Source organism: Alnus glutinosa, chromosome 7, assembly GCF_958979055.1.
Source record: "Alnus glutinosa chromosome 7, dhAlnGlut1.1, whole genome shotgun sequence".
NCBI classification, from domain to species: Eukaryota; Viridiplantae; Streptophyta; class Magnoliopsida; order Fagales; family Betulaceae; genus Alnus; species Alnus glutinosa.
In genome coordinates, this window is record NC_084892.1 from 630,042 (window position 1) to 648,383 (window position 18,342).

The 18,342-nt window shown below is 35.9% G+C and overlaps 2 protein-coding genes across 3 annotated transcripts in view; both read right to left on the bottom strand.

The window, feature by feature from the left end:
* Positions 1–4,141: 4,141 nt before the first annotated feature.
* LOC133873488 (expansin-A9-like) lies at positions 4,142–7,458 on the bottom strand. Its single transcript, XM_062311189.1, has 3 exons — positions 6,705–7,458; positions 5,642–5,960; positions 4,142–4,659 (listed from the first exon to the last, which is right to left on the bottom strand). Exons 1-3 carry the CDS (start codon positions 6,937–6,939, stop codon positions 4,350–4,352), a joined length of 864 nt encoding a protein of 287 aa, XP_062167173.1. The 5' UTR covers positions 6,940–7,458; the 3' UTR covers positions 4,142–4,349.
* Positions 7,459–7,741: 283 nt separating this feature from the next.
* LOC133873482 (protein fluG) overlaps positions 7,742–18,342 on the bottom strand; it is a 29,948-nt gene continuing 19,347 nt past the window's right edge. For both annotated transcript variants that reach the window (XM_062311183.1, XM_062311182.1), the window contains exons 4-18: positions 18,177–18,291; positions 18,000–18,105; positions 17,370–17,526; positions 17,177–17,272; positions 16,775–16,823; positions 16,325–16,587; positions 14,197–14,369; positions 12,708–12,828; positions 12,586–12,638; positions 12,378–12,507; positions 11,480–11,625; positions 11,010–11,198; positions 9,717–9,949; positions 9,482–9,624; positions 7,742–8,054 (exon numbers count right to left, since the gene is read on the bottom strand). In XM_062311183.1, the coding sequence (XP_062167167.1) occupies positions 7,992–8,054; positions 9,482–9,624; positions 9,717–9,949; positions 11,010–11,198; positions 11,480–11,625; positions 12,378–12,507; positions 12,586–12,638; positions 12,708–12,828; positions 14,197–14,369; positions 16,325–16,587; positions 16,775–16,823; positions 17,177–17,272; positions 17,370–17,526; positions 18,000–18,105; positions 18,177–18,291 (2,037 nt within the window). In that variant the 3' untranslated portion in view covers positions 7,742–7,991. The remainder of the gene's footprint in view (positions 8,055–9,481; positions 9,625–9,716; positions 9,950–11,009; positions 11,199–11,479; positions 11,626–12,377; positions 12,508–12,585; positions 12,639–12,707; positions 12,829–14,196; positions 14,370–16,324; positions 16,588–16,774; positions 16,824–17,176; positions 17,273–17,369; positions 17,527–17,999; positions 18,106–18,176; positions 18,292–18,342) is intronic.

Here is an 18,342-nt window from a genome sequence, read left to right on the forward strand (position 1 = left end):
TGATATTATATCTGCAACCGCTACATCCTGTTCTAGGCCTTCACCTAAGTGGCCTTGTCTCGAGGTTCAGAATTAGGGTTTGTTTGAATTTGTGATTTTAAAAATGCAATTTAAAAAATAGCGATTGAAAAATGTACGATTTGACAAAATGATTTTTAAAAACACAATTAAGCGTTTCGCAAAAGCACATGTTAGCCTTTAAAATTCCGCGCTTTAAAAAAAATACCACATTGTCTGCGATTTGAAAAATCAGTTTTCTACGTTTTCAAATCTCAACTTTTTAAAAACGCAATTCCCAAACGAATCATTTTTTGCAATTTGGTTTAAAATCGTATTTTTTGTCGACAAAATCGCAATCCCAAATAACGCACCCTTAATTTGATTAAGAGGCAGGTCTTGTACAGTCCTTGGTATAAAAAATGAATAATTGCACCTCTGGTCCCTAGGGTATGCCATAATTACAAATTACTCCTTATGGTTTAAAAAGTTCATGGGAGGTCATTGTGAGAAACTATAATTACAAATTGATCCCTGAAGTCAAATTCTGTTAAAAAATTTGACCAATTCTGTTAAATGCCACGTTAGCGCCATATCAAACCAATAAGAAGGCGACATGTGTCCATCTGAATAAAAAAAAATTATTGAAAAATAAATAAATAAAGTATTTTTTTTTAATTTTTTTTTTTTTTTAAAAAAAATAATAAAAAAGGGAAGGGTTGGTTGGGCCACCTCCAGTGGCCGCCGAGGGTGGCGCGCTGCCACCCCTAGTGGCTTGGGGGTGGCCGGAAGACCTTCTAGGGGAGGCCGTGGCCACCCCCAGAGGTGGCCAGGGGTGGCCATCGGTCCACCCCTAGAAGGTCCAGGGCCACCCCTCTTTTTTGTTTTGTTTTTGTTTTTGTTTTTGTTTTTTTTTTGTTTGTTTTTCTTCTTGTTTTTGTTTTTGTTTTTTTTTTTTTTTTTTTAAAAAAATAAGTTTATTTATTTATTTTTAATAATTTTTTTTTATTAAGATGGAGACGAGTCGCCATCTTATTGGTTTGATGTGGAGCTGACGTGACATTTAACATAATCTGTCAAAAATTTTAATGGAATTTGACTCTAGGGATCAATTTGTAATTATAGTTTACCACAAAGACTTCTTATGAACTTTTTAAACCATAAGGAGTGACTTGTAATTATGGCATATTCCAGGGACTAGTTGTGCAATTATCCCAGAAAATAAAAAATAAAAATAAAAAAAGAAAAGAAAAGAAGAAGAAGATTGAAGTAGTGCTTGTATTTGAATGAATACAAAAAAAAAGAAAATGGAAGCCATATACATATGAACTATATATGTTCAGTGGCACTACTCACATTTGATCATGCATCTCAACTTGGGGATGGCATCTTTTTCAGATATCTAACTTTTGTGTAAGTATCATCTTTAGTATGTGGATTTAGTCACGATGTGTATTGGATGATCAAATGGTAGGATAATGTCTTAATCCTGTTTGAAGATAACTATTTACTCGATGCTTGTCACAAAACTTTCATTCACTCTAAATACGTACATAAAATAAAAGGTAGACAGAATTTGAATTGTGAAGTCAAACTTTGAAATTGTTTTTGAGGAGGGCTTGCGATTTCTAAATTAAAGCAACTCAGCACATTCGAATTTTGGTTGAAATTCACAATATAAAATATATATACTTTCTCCATTTGAACAAAAATGAAAACAATAAAAGTTGAGAATTGATTTGTGAGGGCACATTTGAGAAAAAAAATTTGGTTTTGGAAGTGTTTTGTAAAAATTTAAAAATTGAGTAATTAATTTATAAAAATAAATAAATAATTGAAAAAGTGTTGCACCACAGTGATAGTGCCGCCAACGTGATGGTGATCCAACAGCCTTGGAGGTGGCCGGCCGCTAAGCCATCCGATTTGACTAGTAACAACCACAAGGCTGCTTGAATTGAGTGGCAACCTCTTCATCGCCGCATAATTGATTGACAACCACGTAGATCTGTCTACAACTTCCACAGGGTCACGACACCGTGGCCACCACACAACACCAGTTTTTTTTTTGTAAAATGTTTTTTGGCTTTTGATTTTTGAGCTAGAAATGTTTTGGGTTTAAGAAGATTTTTGGAGTTTGTTTTGAGAAATGTGTTAATTTATTTAACCAATTTTAAGAAGAGTTTCCAGCATTTTGAGAAATGGAAATAGTTTTATAAAAGTTTACAAGCTTGATTCCTGTATCATTAACAAACGAAATCTTAAGCCCTTTTATTACCAGAAAACATAGTTGGCCAAACCATGATTCGGGGCGCCTGAACTGGATACTAGTATGTCAATGTTTTTAAGCTTCACCATCCACCTTAACGCTCTATTTGTTTTGGTGTAAAATAATTTTTAAAAAATGTTTTTGACATTTTCAAGTGTTTGGTAGAGGCAAAAATAATAATCAACCAGAAAATGATTTCTGTTTGACTAAAAATGCTTAGTTAATTTCGGAAAATAATTTACACTTTTTAAAAGCGTAAATTATTTTTCCCAAATGGCAGACGCAGTCAACCCTCTTTTAAACGACGCAGTCGACCTTCACACTCCAGTCGATCATTGCCGGAATCCGACAACCATTGCCGGATTTCGACAAGCTAGATTCCGGTATCGGTCAGCGTCGGAGTCTGGAAATTTCTGTCAGAATCCGGCGATGTCCGGTCGCTGCCGCTAGATTTCGGCGGACCAAATTCCGGTCAGTTTTGGCCGGAGTTCAGCCGGAATTTGGCCAAACCGGCCGGATCTAGTACGACCGTATTAGGCTAGATTCCTGCCGGATTTAGCCGAGATCCGGCCAGTACAGCCAGAGTCTGGCCATATAGTCGGAGTTCGACGTATTAAGCCAGATTCTAGCCGGATCTAGTTGGGATCCGGCCAGTATAGCCGGAGTTTAGCTGAATTAGGCAAAATTCCGGTCAGATCTGGCCGGATTCTGCCTGTACAGTTGAAATCCGGCCATATTAGGCCAGATTCCGGCGAATTTGGCCGGAATCCGGCGACAAAATTGTCCAGATTTTAGCCTTTATCTTGGATTCCAACAATAGTAGCCAAAATCTGGTGAAAGTGCCGGAATCCTGCCGGTCAGGAACTGAATCTCGTCACCGGTGATTTTTATATTATTTTACATAAATATTTATATATTGTGAATAAAAGTTGATTTTTATAAGTTAATTAATATGATTGAATGAAAATATTAAAAATATTTGCGATTTTCCGTACGTGCCAAACACTGAAAAATGCTATTGGCAAAAAATATTTTCTTGAAAAATGACTTCCCTGAAACTATTTTACGTTGAAACAAACGAAACTTATAACGGAGCATAAGTTCTGTTTGTTTCGATGTAAAAAATTTTGTGTTGTAAAATAGTTTTAAGAAAATTATTGTTTAGAAAAATATATTTCTCTGAAAATATTTTCATGCATTTGGCGGTTACGAAAAATCACAAATATTTTTTATATTTTCATTCAATCATATTAACCTATAAAAATAAATTTTTATTCACAATATTAAAAATATTAATATAAAATAATTAAAAAAATAAACTAATAATTTGAGTTATGGCAATGGTCTGGTGGAGGCCCGCAGTGGTCCGGTGATGGTTCGCTGTTGGCCTGGTGGTGGTTTAGGAGTGGCTTAGTGGTGGTCCAGTGTTTCCTAGGGGTGGCCTAGGGGGCTCAGTGATGGTCCGTCGATGGCTTGGTGGTGGCTTGGCGATGGTCCGGGGTGGCTCGGTGGTGGTCCGAAGTGGATCAGTGGTGGTCCGACGGTGGCTTGGTGCTGGTTTGATGGTGGTCCGACGGTTTGAAAAGGAGAAACTCAAACTTGGAAAATGATTTACGAAATTTAAAAATTAAAATTATTTTCCAAAACTAAAGAAGCTTTTTTGGTCGTACCAAACACCGAAAAATATGAAAAACGTTTTCCAAATTTTTTTTTTTACTCATTTCCAATCGGAACCTTAGTTTGAAATAGAGTAATGCTATTATTTACATCTATTTTACATTGATTGGTTTAAGTGTAACGTGTTTTAAGTGACTTTTTATTTCAACTAATTTTTTAAAAAAGAAAAAAAGAAAAAGAAAAGCTACTTAAAATACGACAGAAAAGAATAAATATAATCGTTTAATTAATCATTTAATATATTATATATATTAGAATCAACTCGGCACAACACCTTGTACGTATATATACTATGAGCTAGGCACAACCTTTTTATATGGCCAGAAAATATTAAGAGTAGTGGACACACCAAACTTGAAGAAGAAAGAAAGAGATCGAAGTGAAATTAATTATGGTTTTAGGTATTGATCTACTTGAAGTTCTTGCCTTGGAAAGTCTGACCGAACTGCCAATTAATGGGGGCAACGTGCCATGAGGTTGAGTATCTCCCATCGCTTGCCCTAACTCGGAAGGTCAGTGACTCCCCTACCATCATTGCATTGGTTTCCCACTTCTGACCCCAATTGCGCTTCATTGCTGTCCATTTCAGCTTCCGATGACCCTTCACTTGCAACCCTATCACATCTCCAGCTCCCCCAACATTCCATACTGAGACTAGGTTGAAGTACGGATTCCCTGTTATGGTAAATCGAATTCCTCCTTTCCTGTTGCATGGAACCCTGCAGTATATGTATATATATATATACAGGAAATTAATCTTCAAAATTAGGAAATTTGTTCCTTTCTTTGCCATGATGCCATCTCTATAACACACCACCGGTCTCACATGGAAAATATGAATATATATAGTCTGCAGAGAGTGGATACGTAGATTATAAAAGGGCTCATAGGTACCTATCAGCTCTGTACTAATTAAGAGAGACTTGACTTTATAAGTGATTCAAGAGAGTTACAATTACAATTTTGAATAGTTATTTTGAACACCGATGTGGCTAGCTGGAATACACGTACATAATCATTTAATTTATATTCTGTCACTCCTCTTAACTTGTGGGTTTAAACTCCACTTTAATAAGTGGGGCCCAACATGTATAATATTTAATTGAAATACGAGGTAAATGACGGAGACAAAATTCGAAGTTAAGACAATATTTGCTCTGATGACTAATATCATGTTAAATTATCACTCATCCTAAAAGCTTAAGCAAATTGAAATATTTGAATTTAATCATTTAATTTATAATCTAACTGTATCAGAGTAACCTATTAATATCATATGGTACGTACTAGAGCATGCACCACATGATGTAGCCATGACAAAGACGTCAATGATGTAAGAGAGTGGGAGAGTTTAAATATATAAAACACCCAATCTCACACTGGAAAGATGATCGTAGGTAGTTTATAAAGGAACTCATGAGTGTTAAATTATATTAAATTTATAAGTGATTTTAGGTTAGAGTGATAGCTCATATGTACGTACTTTGCGTTTTCTCTGAGTCTTTACACGTACCATCCATTCCAAATCTATTTCATGTTTAACATCTCTTCATTTTGTTATTTCTTTGCCATAATGAAATACACATGCATATATGCCGCTAAAAGTTGACATTCATATGTTTGTAAATCATAAGGATGGTTTTGGGTTTATATTTCAGTTTGTAAGACAGATCGAATTGCAAGCAGAAGATCGATATGAACCTGCGGTATTGGACTGGAACAATGCCAGCCTTGTATTCGGCAATCTTGATGAACACAGGCTGGGCAATATCGAAATGCTCGTTGGGTGGGTTGCACCATCCCCCATTGTCGCCAGCTAGATTGTAGTTTGGAGGGCAGTGGTTGGTTGCCGTAACAAACAGAGATGGCTGCCCTGGCTTGCACCATTGAGGGTCATTCGCACATTTGATTTCGTAGCATGCACCGCAGCTCTGCCCGTTGTTGTACAACGCTGTGCTTAGTGCTGCTGTGTCGAGGCCGTACCCTTGGTTGACCACGTCTTCGTAGCCACAAGCTCCCCCTGTGCGAGCTCAAAACGTGTGAAATCAAGCTAACATCGTTGGCACTTGGCGTCTTAATTGGCTGGGCATGTCAACATATATATTTGGTCCTATATAAGTATAGTGTATGTTTGGGATTTGGTAGAAGATTATATGCTTTTAAGACATATGTCATTATGTCAATTTAAAATTCACATGTTCTAATCAAATATAAAAATAACATGTTTTAATAAAAATGCATGTGAAAATCATATGGATTTAAGACGCATGTAAATTTGATAGACTTGATTAAATGAAATTTTCCAACTCAATTTTGAAAAAATTTCAGAGAAATAAAGTGAAAGAAAGAAAAGAACAGAGACTATATTGTTTTTATATTTTATTTTACAAAAAGAAATGGAGAGAGAATAGAAAGAGGCCAAAATAAATTTGATGGATACGAGGCAGAAAAAAAAAAAAAAAAAAAAAAGCTAAACTTTCTTGGGTAAACCCAACAAGAAAAATGGAAACTTAGGTCATATTTGTTAATTAATGCTTTTATTTTCAGTTTTTTGTTTTCTATTTTCCAGACAAATAAATTAATAAACAACTTAAAAGACAAAATGCTCCTCAAAGCTTTTAAAAATTATTTTTCACATTTATGTCACGTCAAAACACGTTTTTTTTTTCTTTTCTTTTTTTAAAAAACTCCCCAAAACTAACAAATTAGCATACCCATTATAATTCTAATTAAACATTAAACAATCATTAACGTTCATATATACCAAATGATCCTGAGCCGCCTTCGTAGAAGGTTGCATGAGCCTGCTTCCAGGGGCCAGGCTTGAACTTGGGCCTATGGTGCTTGATCAAAGGAAAGCGTTTCCCTGTTACTCGCACTGCATGGCGCTTGTGCCAACGATGACGCCCATGTCGTACAACAGCCGCATGGGCATGATCAGCAGACAATGCAATTAGCAGCAGCAATGAAACAAAGAGGGCGTGCAGTGGCAATGCCATGGGGACCGGACGCAAAGAAGAGGATGCCTGGCCGTGGCCTTTGGTTCCTTTTTTTGCTCTTATTATTATTTTTATATTTTTCTTTTCTGTTTTACCTTCGATCCTCACAAGGTGGCAGGTATATATGCATGGTAGATTTATGTTATGCTTGTTCGTTGTTCCCCATTTGGTCAACCAGAAATTTGAAAGGATGCTATTTAATTGGGCAGTTAGAATTTAGAAGCTGGTGTTGTTTGCCCTTTGCCACTCTTCCAAACCAGAATGAAAAACTAGCTATTTTTGTAATACCTCTCGATCTTTCTCTCTCCCGCTGCAATGGCCCGGACATTGTTTTCCTCTAAGCTGATAGTTTATAACAGTATTATGCTTTCCTTAATTCGTAAGAAGCACATATTTTTTTAATAACACGTAAAAATCATGTACCTTTTCAATTGAATTTCCTCTAATTCTTTTAATGCCATGAAAGACATAATTCTTAAAAAGCACGTGCTTCTTCCATGTTAAAGAAATAAGCCAATTTTATAGATTGAGTGGGAGAAAAACTCTTTTCACTCTAAAATAATGCTAGAAATTTTTCAAAAAAATGAAATGCTAAATTTTTTTTTTTTTTTTTTTTTAGCAAATTCATTAAAACCACAAATTCACTAGAGTAATATGAGTGAACTTAACATTTTGCTTGCATTACTTTTGCTTTATTAAAATATTACATTTAATTGAAATGAAAAATAAATGATGAAAACAATATTAGAACTTTAAGACATTTGCTCTGATACTATTTTAAATCATCATTTACCCCAAAAGCTTAAACTAATAAGAAATGAGAATTTAATAATTTAATCAATACTTCAACCTGCGCCAACAACGAGATAAGGGGGCAACTAAAGCAAAGGTTGTTGGTCACAAACTCTATTTGTTTCCTCTCATAAAAAACATATATTGAAGTATCAACGTAATTATAGCGGTTGGAATATTAGAGTCCACAACAAGAAGGAATCACCAAGATCCTTACAACTAATGACCAACCTGATCACAAGAATCAGAAAATAATCAGCTTAATATCGGTAGATAAGTTGCTTGTATGCGTCCTTATGCTTTGAGTAATAATCAATCTCCGCCTGCAAACAAGAGATCATGCACAGCATTATAATTTGCATTCGAAAGTGGGAAAAATTCTTTAAAATTGATTCTATAGCACCATCTTTATAACTCATTCTACAATTTGTCAGGTTCAATTTTTTTTTGTTGCTATTTTCCAGCCAAGAACGTACAGTGTACGTAGAAAGTAGAAACCATTTCACAAAAACAAATCTACTTTTATTCTTAGGTGGTTTTTCTTCTCTTAACCGAAGGAATATAGGAGTTCAAGCAGTAATAAAGACAGGAAGCAATAGTCAACGAATTCAGAATTCATGCAAGTCTTAGCCAGATACAATGCTTGAGTGGGCTTTTGAGATCTTTTATGTTGGGCTTGAAACATGGTCAGGCGAAAAAAGACAGGCTGATCTGACAAATTCCAGAAATTATATGACATGGCAGACATTATGATAGAGGCCTATAAATTAGACATATATAACTACAATAGCAAATGATAAATATTGGATTTTTATCATCTCATCTAATACAACATTATACAGCCAAATAGTATAATATTTGAATCTTCTGGGGTGCCAACAATTTTTTAAAGCCAGTTTGTTGGCGAAGCTGGAGTATTACCCGATCCATGTGGAGGAGGCGCTTTGTACGGGTCTAAAGTTTACCTGACATGAGTACATGAAGGGTTTCATGTCATCCCCTAACCCCCCCCCCCCCCCCCCCCCCCCCCCCCCCCAAAAAAAAAAAAAAAAATAGTATAATGAAGGAAACAACAAATCCACCTTGTCTGAAGGGGTGTCCACTGATGAAGGGGTGAAGCATGAAATATTGGTCCATTTAATTTGATTTAAATCGTATTAATTAATGGAGTTTTTAGTATTTAATTTTATACTTTACTTAATTGTCAAGAGTCAATGTGTTATTTTTGGTAATTCAATAAATGGGTTTTGTCCTAGATTAGGGTTAGGGATTAGTTGTGAGTTTATTTAAGCATGATTTGTACTCCAACCGAGGCAAGTTTTGATGGAATAAACTTATAAGAAATTGATTCTCCCTCTCCTTCTCTTCCCCCTCTTCTTTCTGTTTCTCTCTCCCAGCTTCTCTCTTTCTAGCTTCTTCTCTCTTTTTAGCTTCTTTCTCCTCTATTTGCCCTAATTTCAGAGTGTGCAGTTGTGATTATTGTTTGTCCCGCATCAGCTGAGAGTCAAGTGACTTGATAAAAAAGTGTAATATATGGACAGACATGGCAACTGTTGGACAAATGTCCAGTTACTATGAGACAAGCGCCGGTGTCCAACAAGTGTCCAACACAGAAATGGCTCATCCATAGAAGTTTCCGTGCTAAATAGATGATTGAACCGAACCAATCTTGCTCAAAAACCATAAAAAGGAAAATAAATTTTTGCTTAAAAAACTCGTATCTGCATCAGAAAGCTTATTTGAAACATACCTTGCGAATTCCTTTTATGGCAACCAAAAGCTTTTCACCAATTAGATCCTTGAAGACACTATCTTTCTGGAGAGCTTCTAAAGATTCAGAAAGTGATTTTGGCAATCTATGAAGTTTATCACTGATGCTATCAGGGTTTGTATCTGTTTCATAAAGAAATTTCATCATGAAATTTAGTAATTATGACAGGTGTTTAACTTGCCATATCATATTATCAAACATTAAACAACATTACCAATAGGTTCAGGGAGAGAAAGATGCCTCCGAAGGCCATCAATGCCAGCAGTAACTATAGCAGCCAATCCTAAATGTGGATTTGCACACCCATCAAATGATTTAATTTCAAAGTTGCTGACCAAACCATCTGGAATTCCAGGAGGGCAAGCAGTTCTCAATGGAGCTTCTCTGTTTTCTTTTCCCCAGCAATGGTATGCTCCACTCCACGTATTTGGTACTAATCGATCATAACTGACACATAACCGTTAAACAGGAGAAAATAGTCCATTGAATGCAATTTTTAAACTATACATCCACTATAAAAAGAAACTAGTCCCTACATGCTATCTTCCTACACATTTGTTCCACTGTAATGCAAAATTTTACAAAGAGAAAATTTGAAAATTTAGTTCTTGCTAAGACATTGACCACCCAAATTGCTAAACATTAAAGGAGGCTTTGGGAAATTAAATCAAGAAGGTAAAAGGGAAGGGAAAATATAAGCATTGGTATGTAAAAGAAAGGCAATTGCAATGCAATTAAGCATACAGACACACGTGGTCTTACAGGTGCATCCCCACCCCTCATGAGTGTACGCAAGCGCCCTTGCACGCACATGTGCATACAAGAGAGAGAGAGAGAGAGAGAGAGAGATTCAAACATTATTTCCATAACTTATTAACCAAAATTTGTCAATCTAACGACACTTTGAAGTATTCTATTCATCATTGAATTTTAGTCAAATGTAATCTATAAAAAGGGTTCTTAAGTAAGAACCACGTGTAAATCAAACTTATGAATTTGACACAAATAACATGGAAATTTGACAGGCTGTATTTGCAATGGTGGAAGTCATTCGTTGGAACAAATAATATAGAGGATTCAGAGAGTAAAAACTAACTTCATAACCGCTATTCTTTTTACACTGGATACGAAGTTATCAAAACTTCCACCGGATTTCTGATGAATCTTTTCTTGGGAATAACTCATATCATACACGAGTAACCTGCCATCAACTAGACTAATAATAAGATTCTTGCTCCTCGTCATAGCAAATATGGAAGGTTTAATTTTGAAGTACCAAAGAGAAGGCATTTTGACGGAGAGAATATTCACATCAAATTTATATTCTGCAACTGCATGTTTGGAGTTTACAAAAAACAAGATATTTTGAAGCGTTTATGAAAATGTTTAGTTTGGTAGGTATATATTCATGGTACAGACTATAGTAATACATATCCATAAACAGGATGTTACAAACAATAATAAGAACTACATCAAACCATACAACATCATATGAACAAGAAGGTACCTATTTGGAAGAGGCGCTGTAAACGCCAAAATTGCAGGAAGATGATATAAAACCCCTGCCATGAACTCCTGCCCAACAGTGGACATTCCATACTGAGAGGTTCCACCAGTTGCCATAAACACATTTTCTCCATTCTGATACAAACTGAGATGCACATGGGATCCTGAACCAATGTCATCTAAAGCATACCTGGCAAAAGAAGAGTCAACTATGTTACGCATCAAGCAAAGTATGTCATATTACAGAGCATTAAGAAGAAAATTCTAAGAACATAAAGTCTTAAAACAGATTCTTCACTTGTTTTGAGGATTAAACGTTGCTGCAGGCTAAATAATGTACCCCAAAAGAACGCCCTTGGTTGCACATGGAGTCATCGTTGACTAGCTTCCCTCAAATTTTTAATAATATAAGAACATTTTTAAATTCTCTCTCTTTTGTAAGAAGGAAAATAAGTATCATGTGGCACCTACTTCGGCATGAAGGTTGCCAGTAATCCACGTTTCCTTGCAACAGCCCTAATAACCTCACGGGTGAAAACCAAGTTGTCAGCAGCATGAGTACAAGTGGTGTGCCCCAGAGCCATCTCAAATTGACCTTTCCCAGCTTCTGCATGTAACTACAAAAAATGCCAAAAGAGTTAACAAAGGCAATCACGTAGTACTGAATCATAGCACCCCTCAACAAGAGAGAGAGAGAGAGAGAGAGAGAGAGAGAGAGAGAGAGAGAGAGAGAGAGCTTAAAACAACTAAACAATAAAACACACAGGAACAGACAGTAAAACTATCATGGCCATCTCTGCTAACAAATAAGCAGGATTTACAGGGGAACACATACATGACTTCACTAATAAATCAAACAAAAGAAAATAAGCATGCTGTGGGCTATGCATGCCTAAAGGCTAGCAGCTGAACAGCTTACTCAAGCCTACTCAAGCTTTACCTCCATGTTAACTTCAATATTCATTGGGTTTTCTTAGTTTAAGTAGGAGGATTAGGTTGGGATTTCTATACTATTTTCAGTATTTTGCAAGATTCAACATACTCTTTATACTTATATTTCAATTTCGATCTATCAAATACATCATTAAGGCAGGTATAATAGAACCAAAAATTCAACAGAAGAAGGCTAGGCTATTCCTAGACCAGCAACAGACAGAAAATAAAAAGATCTTGACAAAGATTTTACAGATCCACTGTCCATCCAGTAATCTTAGTTCACTAATCATCACAACAACTTAGCTATGTGAAGGGGATTCTTCAAATGGGCCAAGGATGGATAAAATTGACATAAGAAATGAAAGTTCGCGCACTGGATTTTGGAAATTCTTTCCAGATTCACTCGTTGGAGAGAGAGGGTTTTCTTTTGTACCTGTTCGACTGTAATATTCAAGGATTCGAGAGCAGCAATAACTTCATGAAATAAGGGGGAAACAGCATCAAATGCCGATGTAGAGCAGTAATTTGTTGAGTCTATTGGCACCCATTCTTCTTTCCCCTCCCTGCATAAGTTCGTAAATTACATTTAAAATAGTTCTAACAGGATTTTCAAAGAGCAAAAACTGAAAATCATAGTACACCTTAGTACACTCTTCAAGAGAAAAAATTCATTCTCAAATCCTGCATTCATCTCCTGGACACAAAATATTTGGAATTAGACATCAAACTATTTTGTGAGCAACACATGAATTATCCTACATACCAAATTAAATTCGTCTTTCAGAATTTTTGAAACTCTTCGCAAGGCCTCTCTAGGGCAATATTCCCATGATTCACCAGGTTTAAGATGCATGTCAGCCAAAACCATTTCCTCTTGTTCTTTCCTGTTGAAGAAAAGAGTGGATTGCTTCGTCAGTTATGATGTAAATAAACACAGAGTTACAAGTAAATAATGTTACCTGCCTTAGAGATGATCTCTAGACAAAATAAACTATAAACAATGTTCTGAGAACCTAAATAACCCATTTGAGAATTGTATGGTGTAATAATTTGTGCACGCAGTCGTAGGTCTATCACATAGCCCAATTCCTGACTTTAAATACAGCAACACAAAATTATAGAGAAATCAAAAAAGAAGGCCATGAAGTACTAATGAAACTGAAACAAATTAACATTTACGCACTAAATCAGTGACACTATGGTTGAAGAAAAAAACAAAGAAAACAAAAGAGAAAAATAAAATAAAAAATAGAGAAGCAGATGTTAGATAGCGGTCAACAAAGAAACATATGCTTTCCAGAATCTGTATTGAGAAAGAAAAAAGAATCAAATATGTTAAGTTATCAAGGATTTCTTTCTCGAGTAAAGGTCTTCAACTAATGTTTCTGTTGTGTAGTTTCTCTCCATTCCCCACCCTTTCAATCACATAGTCAACCACAATTCCATAAAGAGTGAAAGTTACACAAGTTTACTCCAAAACTCAACCCATGCATAAAACATAGCATAATTGACAACGGTTTCTAGTTTGTTACCTCATTTTCCCATGTATTTAGAAAAATTGGACTGAAGCCTAATTAATAGGAAGATTCTGTCAAAGGCTAGCATAACAAGCTGAACATAAACTGAAAGTAACTTATAAATGGTTGTGAGATTGATAACTGTGTTCCCCTAATTTACTACAGAAATTGTGGCTTTTAAATGATAATCAGTTTAACCCTCATGAGTTTGGGAAAAGATGTCTACCCAGGATTCTGGGACTGCTTATAAAGTTTCAATAGAGGGACAAAAGCAGTAGCAACATGGCGATTTGCTGGTCCATACTGCTAACGCACAACTCATCAAGTGTTCATCATGCAATGCAGATTATTGTGCACGCTAATCGCTTTTAGAACAAACCATGTAGGTTAACCTGCCCGGATTGGAATAGTGGTAGGGACACCTGCATGAGCGTAGACCCACACTTAGGTTTGAATCCCACTGAGACCAAATGCCCGGACTTATAAACGAGTCTTGTCGATATGTTTGTGCATCTGTGATTCACCTAACGACCTTGCAGTCGATGAGGTTGGGTGGTTGGGGTTCCTCATTACCACACACACACACACACACACACACACAAAGGAATATATGATGGAAAGGACGAATTGGAAAATCTAATCAATATACTGCTATAAATGGAAATTTCGAAGTGGACAGAGGAATATACTAAAGTGAAATAAACCATCAGAATGCCTCTCAAAGATATTTAGTACCATGGTATCCTGCACTTGGTTGACAAATCAGGAATAAGTCTGATCTCACCAACTCCTGTCAGATTGGTCTCATCGGCTGGACCATCAGCACCAGAAGTCATTCCCATGCACGCAAATGTCAAACCAACACCATTCTTCCTAACAACATTGTCAAATCGCTTCCTAGGAACAACCTGAGACAATGATACATAAAAAATATAGGGAAAAAGAAGGAATTGAAAACCAACTAGATATTCTTTAACGACATATCCAAATCCAAACAGTTATACACAGGCTTCTAAAACAAATGGAAGGTTATAACATACATTGCCGATTTTCATTGACTATAAAAAACATGAAGTGTGCTATACTTCTGAACTGCTTACGTTAACATAATCTGAAGCTAAATAAATTGAATGGTGTAGCCCAAGATTCTGGTTTAAAATAAAGTGTAGGATATTCAGACTAATCCCAGATAATGGTCTATGGAAAGTGAAGTTATCCATGCCTGGTTTTCCTACATCTGACCACCGCAATTGAACTTGGTAATTAAGACAAGGCACAAGCATAGAAGAGAAAACTCCATATAGTTTTCTTCTGCAAGGTAAAAAAATTAGCTCCATTTATTCCTAACAGTTATTCTATAGAATCACCTCCATATTAAAATTCTGATTAACAAGAAATTAGATAACACAGGGCAATCATCTTATACAAAATAATCTTCTTCTTCTTCTTCTTCTTTTTTTATTTTTTTTTTAATTTTTTTTTTATTATTAATTTTTTTTTTATAAGTAAGACAAAATAATCTTAGCTCTAATTTCAATATTTATAACACTTATATTAATGCAAGAAAGATGGCAAAACGAATCTCTGCCAAGTGCAGGCATTCCTTATTACCATGTAAAACCCTAGGGAATCGAATGGTTGTACAGGCTTACACTCATCTGCAGTAAGGGTTACAGAGACATGCAACGAGCTACTTCTTAAATTGGTTCAGGTCCTTATCACCTGTACTTCTGAGCATCTTATATCATATCCTATATTGCGAACTCCTTAATGAACTTCTTACGTCATAGAAACAGCACTTATCCGTTCTCATCATCAGATTCTCTGAAAGTTCAGTCTGATAAATCTCAAGTAAGAAAATATGACCCACATGAGGACATTGTTGGGGAAAGCCTTTATGAGTCACCTTGCACTCAAGACAAATGTTTGAATGTGTGTCACATACCGAAGGTTAGTACACTTGACAAAAGAGTGGATAAGGCCATTTATGGTAATCAATTGCTGGTATGAGACAAGAACTGTTTAAAAGCTTTCTTTAAAAGTTTCTCAATCAGATTTCTGAATGGACAGGAAGGAGTGATGACTCAGATCCCTAGTCTACCAAGCCATTATTCCTTAAATTGTTTACAAGTATGGCAGTGATGCATTTTAATGCGGTCAACTACAAAAAGATCTTAGAGAAACAATAGGATGACACATTGGGCTACTTTCAAATGTTAGATACCTGTAGCAAGTGAACAACTTGTTTCCCAAATCATAAATAGGAATCTGACAATTTTTCCATAAGATCTTTGTAAAAGAAAAAAGAATGTGAGATGTGAGATTTTGATGGAACACAAATAGCTCTCCAATTCTCAAGAAATCACTGCAGCAAACCTAGGTGGGATAAGTAGTTCCCAAAGGCTTCTATTATGGAAAATAAACTCAATCCTATATGAGTATGGTTGAGGTGTATGTGCACAGTTGTGTTGCTAGTATGTTTCATTACAAAAACAAACACATATCATGACACATGCAGCTGACCTTATTAGAAAGAAATTTTGTTTTTATTTTGTTCTGTCCCAACAATATAGAGTAGGCAACTCTCCTGCATTTTTGGAAAAGACAGAGTTTCATATTATTATTTGTATGAGCATCCTCACCCTCAACCCTAATTAGTTGCAAGAACCTAGAACGATTCCCCTTTTCCTGTCTTTAATGTGAAAAAAAAAATTAAAAACAAAAAAAGTAACCTCAGACATTCTCTCCTAGTTCAGACCTGTTCTGTACTTCTGTTCCAACTTCTAAATATATTACTCCACTTGTCTTAAAGAATAATGAATAACAGGCCCAAAGCACATTAAAGAGGAAAAAAAGTACTCACACGACATCTGTGCTGTCCCGAACCATCAACCCATATAATGCGAACAAGGGAGACATCATTATCCAATGCACTTGTTTTCATCTTCACAGGGTAAGGAGTTGATGTATTCTTTAAACCAAGAGATAAATTGATCTTGTAAAACTGAATTGCATTATGTGCAAAGATGTCTTTAGCAGCCTCAACAGCTTCAGAAATTGAGAGATCACCATCAATACACGCATCACGTAGAACAGAAAAGACAACTTCGCGTGCTTTCTTTGCACCTGTAAAGAAGAAAATTGGTTGTTGTAAGTGACCTCTTCCAAAGCTGATATGCTTTTTACAAGTCAGAGAGAGAGAGAGAGAGAGAGAGAGAGAGAGAGCCTTAACTGTCATGAACTACTGCCATAAAAACACTAACATTCTGATCAAGACTGGGTAAAATGGTAATAAATTTTCACTTTAACATACCTAAGTAGAAAGTTTCAGGAAACGCATAGCCATCAGTGCTGAACATTACCTGCAAATTCATTTATGTTTAGCACCAAATGTTATTCAGCACAAACCAAACAAAAGGAGGAAAAGCAATGTCATCTTCCTATGCATAAAGATCCTTCTTCTGGAAACATAAGTATTAAATGCATAAACAATATTAAAAGATGGATTCACAGTCAGAGAGTAGATGAACATTTTGGTTAGAGAGGGAGGGGGAAAGGAAGGGGAGGAAGGGGTGAATGGGAAAGGGAGAAGAATAAAGAAGCTGTTCACACAGAGTACATGTGGAGATTACTTGGCAAGAAAATGCAGACATAACCTTGGTATTTCTATACTAAACTTCTGTATTAGTATTTTTTAGATTGCTTATAGTCTCACCTTCTTTATTGGAGCTAGCTCCAAAAGTTCTTTGACTGACGATATCATTCCATGGACACTAAGCTTGGGAACTGCCAACCCAAAGTCGAGGTACACCTGAAAGTGAAAGCATTGCCTTATTTGCAAAAGAACTTCCAAGTTTATCATCAAAAGTACATGTCGAAAAATTTTATGACTGGGGACGAAATTTGACCTGGGGATAAACAGAGGCCAGATATGATGCTTCCTTTGAAAATGGGTAGGATGCATGTAAAAGTACTATACGACATTTTGAAAATCTCTTGTCCTCAAGAAGGGTCCGGAGATGAAGAGGATTGGACAGCCGCATATCCAAATCTTTGTCTCCGAAACTAGTTGTAGTAAAAAGGAACAACATTTTATATGTGTGTCAGTAACACTCTAAGAACATACAGACTAGCTTAGGCTCCTTTTGATAGCTGAGAAAAGGATGAGCAATAACAACCTAGAATCTTAGAAGCTGCTTGGTTATTCTAGAAGTGGACCAGACTGGGTCCATCTCCCTCACATTAATTGATTTGATTAAAAAAAAAAAGATTAAGATAAAAATGAGTTCAGTGTGTTTAGGTGTGTTTTCTATTTGACTTCAATGTCCTTAAATGGGAAAGTCCTTCCCAATCTCTAGAAAATATAAAAGCAATCAGCTTATCCTCAGCTCTAACCTGATTGCATAATGTAGAATTCCCAAGCAGCCCCATCATAGAATCACACAGATTCCACGTTTTCATTTCATTCTCTATATCTTCTCAGCCATCATCAAGAGCATAATGTGAAATCATTTATCAGTTTCAAAACTTTTTGTTACCCTGTATGTATCTGCATCGGCAAGTCAAAGCATAGAGCAACCTCCAAACTACGTGTAAAGACATAGTCAATAAAGCTTTTATTTGTAATGCGGGTAGGCTTTCCAGCTGGAAAGATACATTGGTTAGTATAACCTTCAATGTATACTGAGAAACCCCAATAAACATGCTATACTTACCACTTAAAATTTTAGAAAGACCTTCCTCAGCATCTTTTTGAGTGACATTTGTATTGATCTCTAACCCACTGCGGTATGCAGCTATGCTTTTCAACCCATATATCTGGTTAGCAACTGTGATAGAATCTTAAGGAAGTCAACTAAAATAGGCTTCTTATTTAATACC

Coding starts and splice junctions, on each gene's coding strand:
- LOC133873488 (XM_062311189.1), bottom strand. CDS start 6,939: ATGGCATTGCCACTGCACGCCCTCTTTGTTTCATTGCTGCTGCTAATT. Junction 5,961..6,704: donor AGGCGGCTCAGGATCATTTG/GTATATATGAAC, acceptor GAGCTCGCACAG/GGGGAGCTTGTGGCTACGAA. Junction 4,660..5,641: donor GTTCCAGTCCAATACCGCAG/GTTCATATCGAT, acceptor CATATACTGCAG/GGTTCCATGCAACAGGAAAG.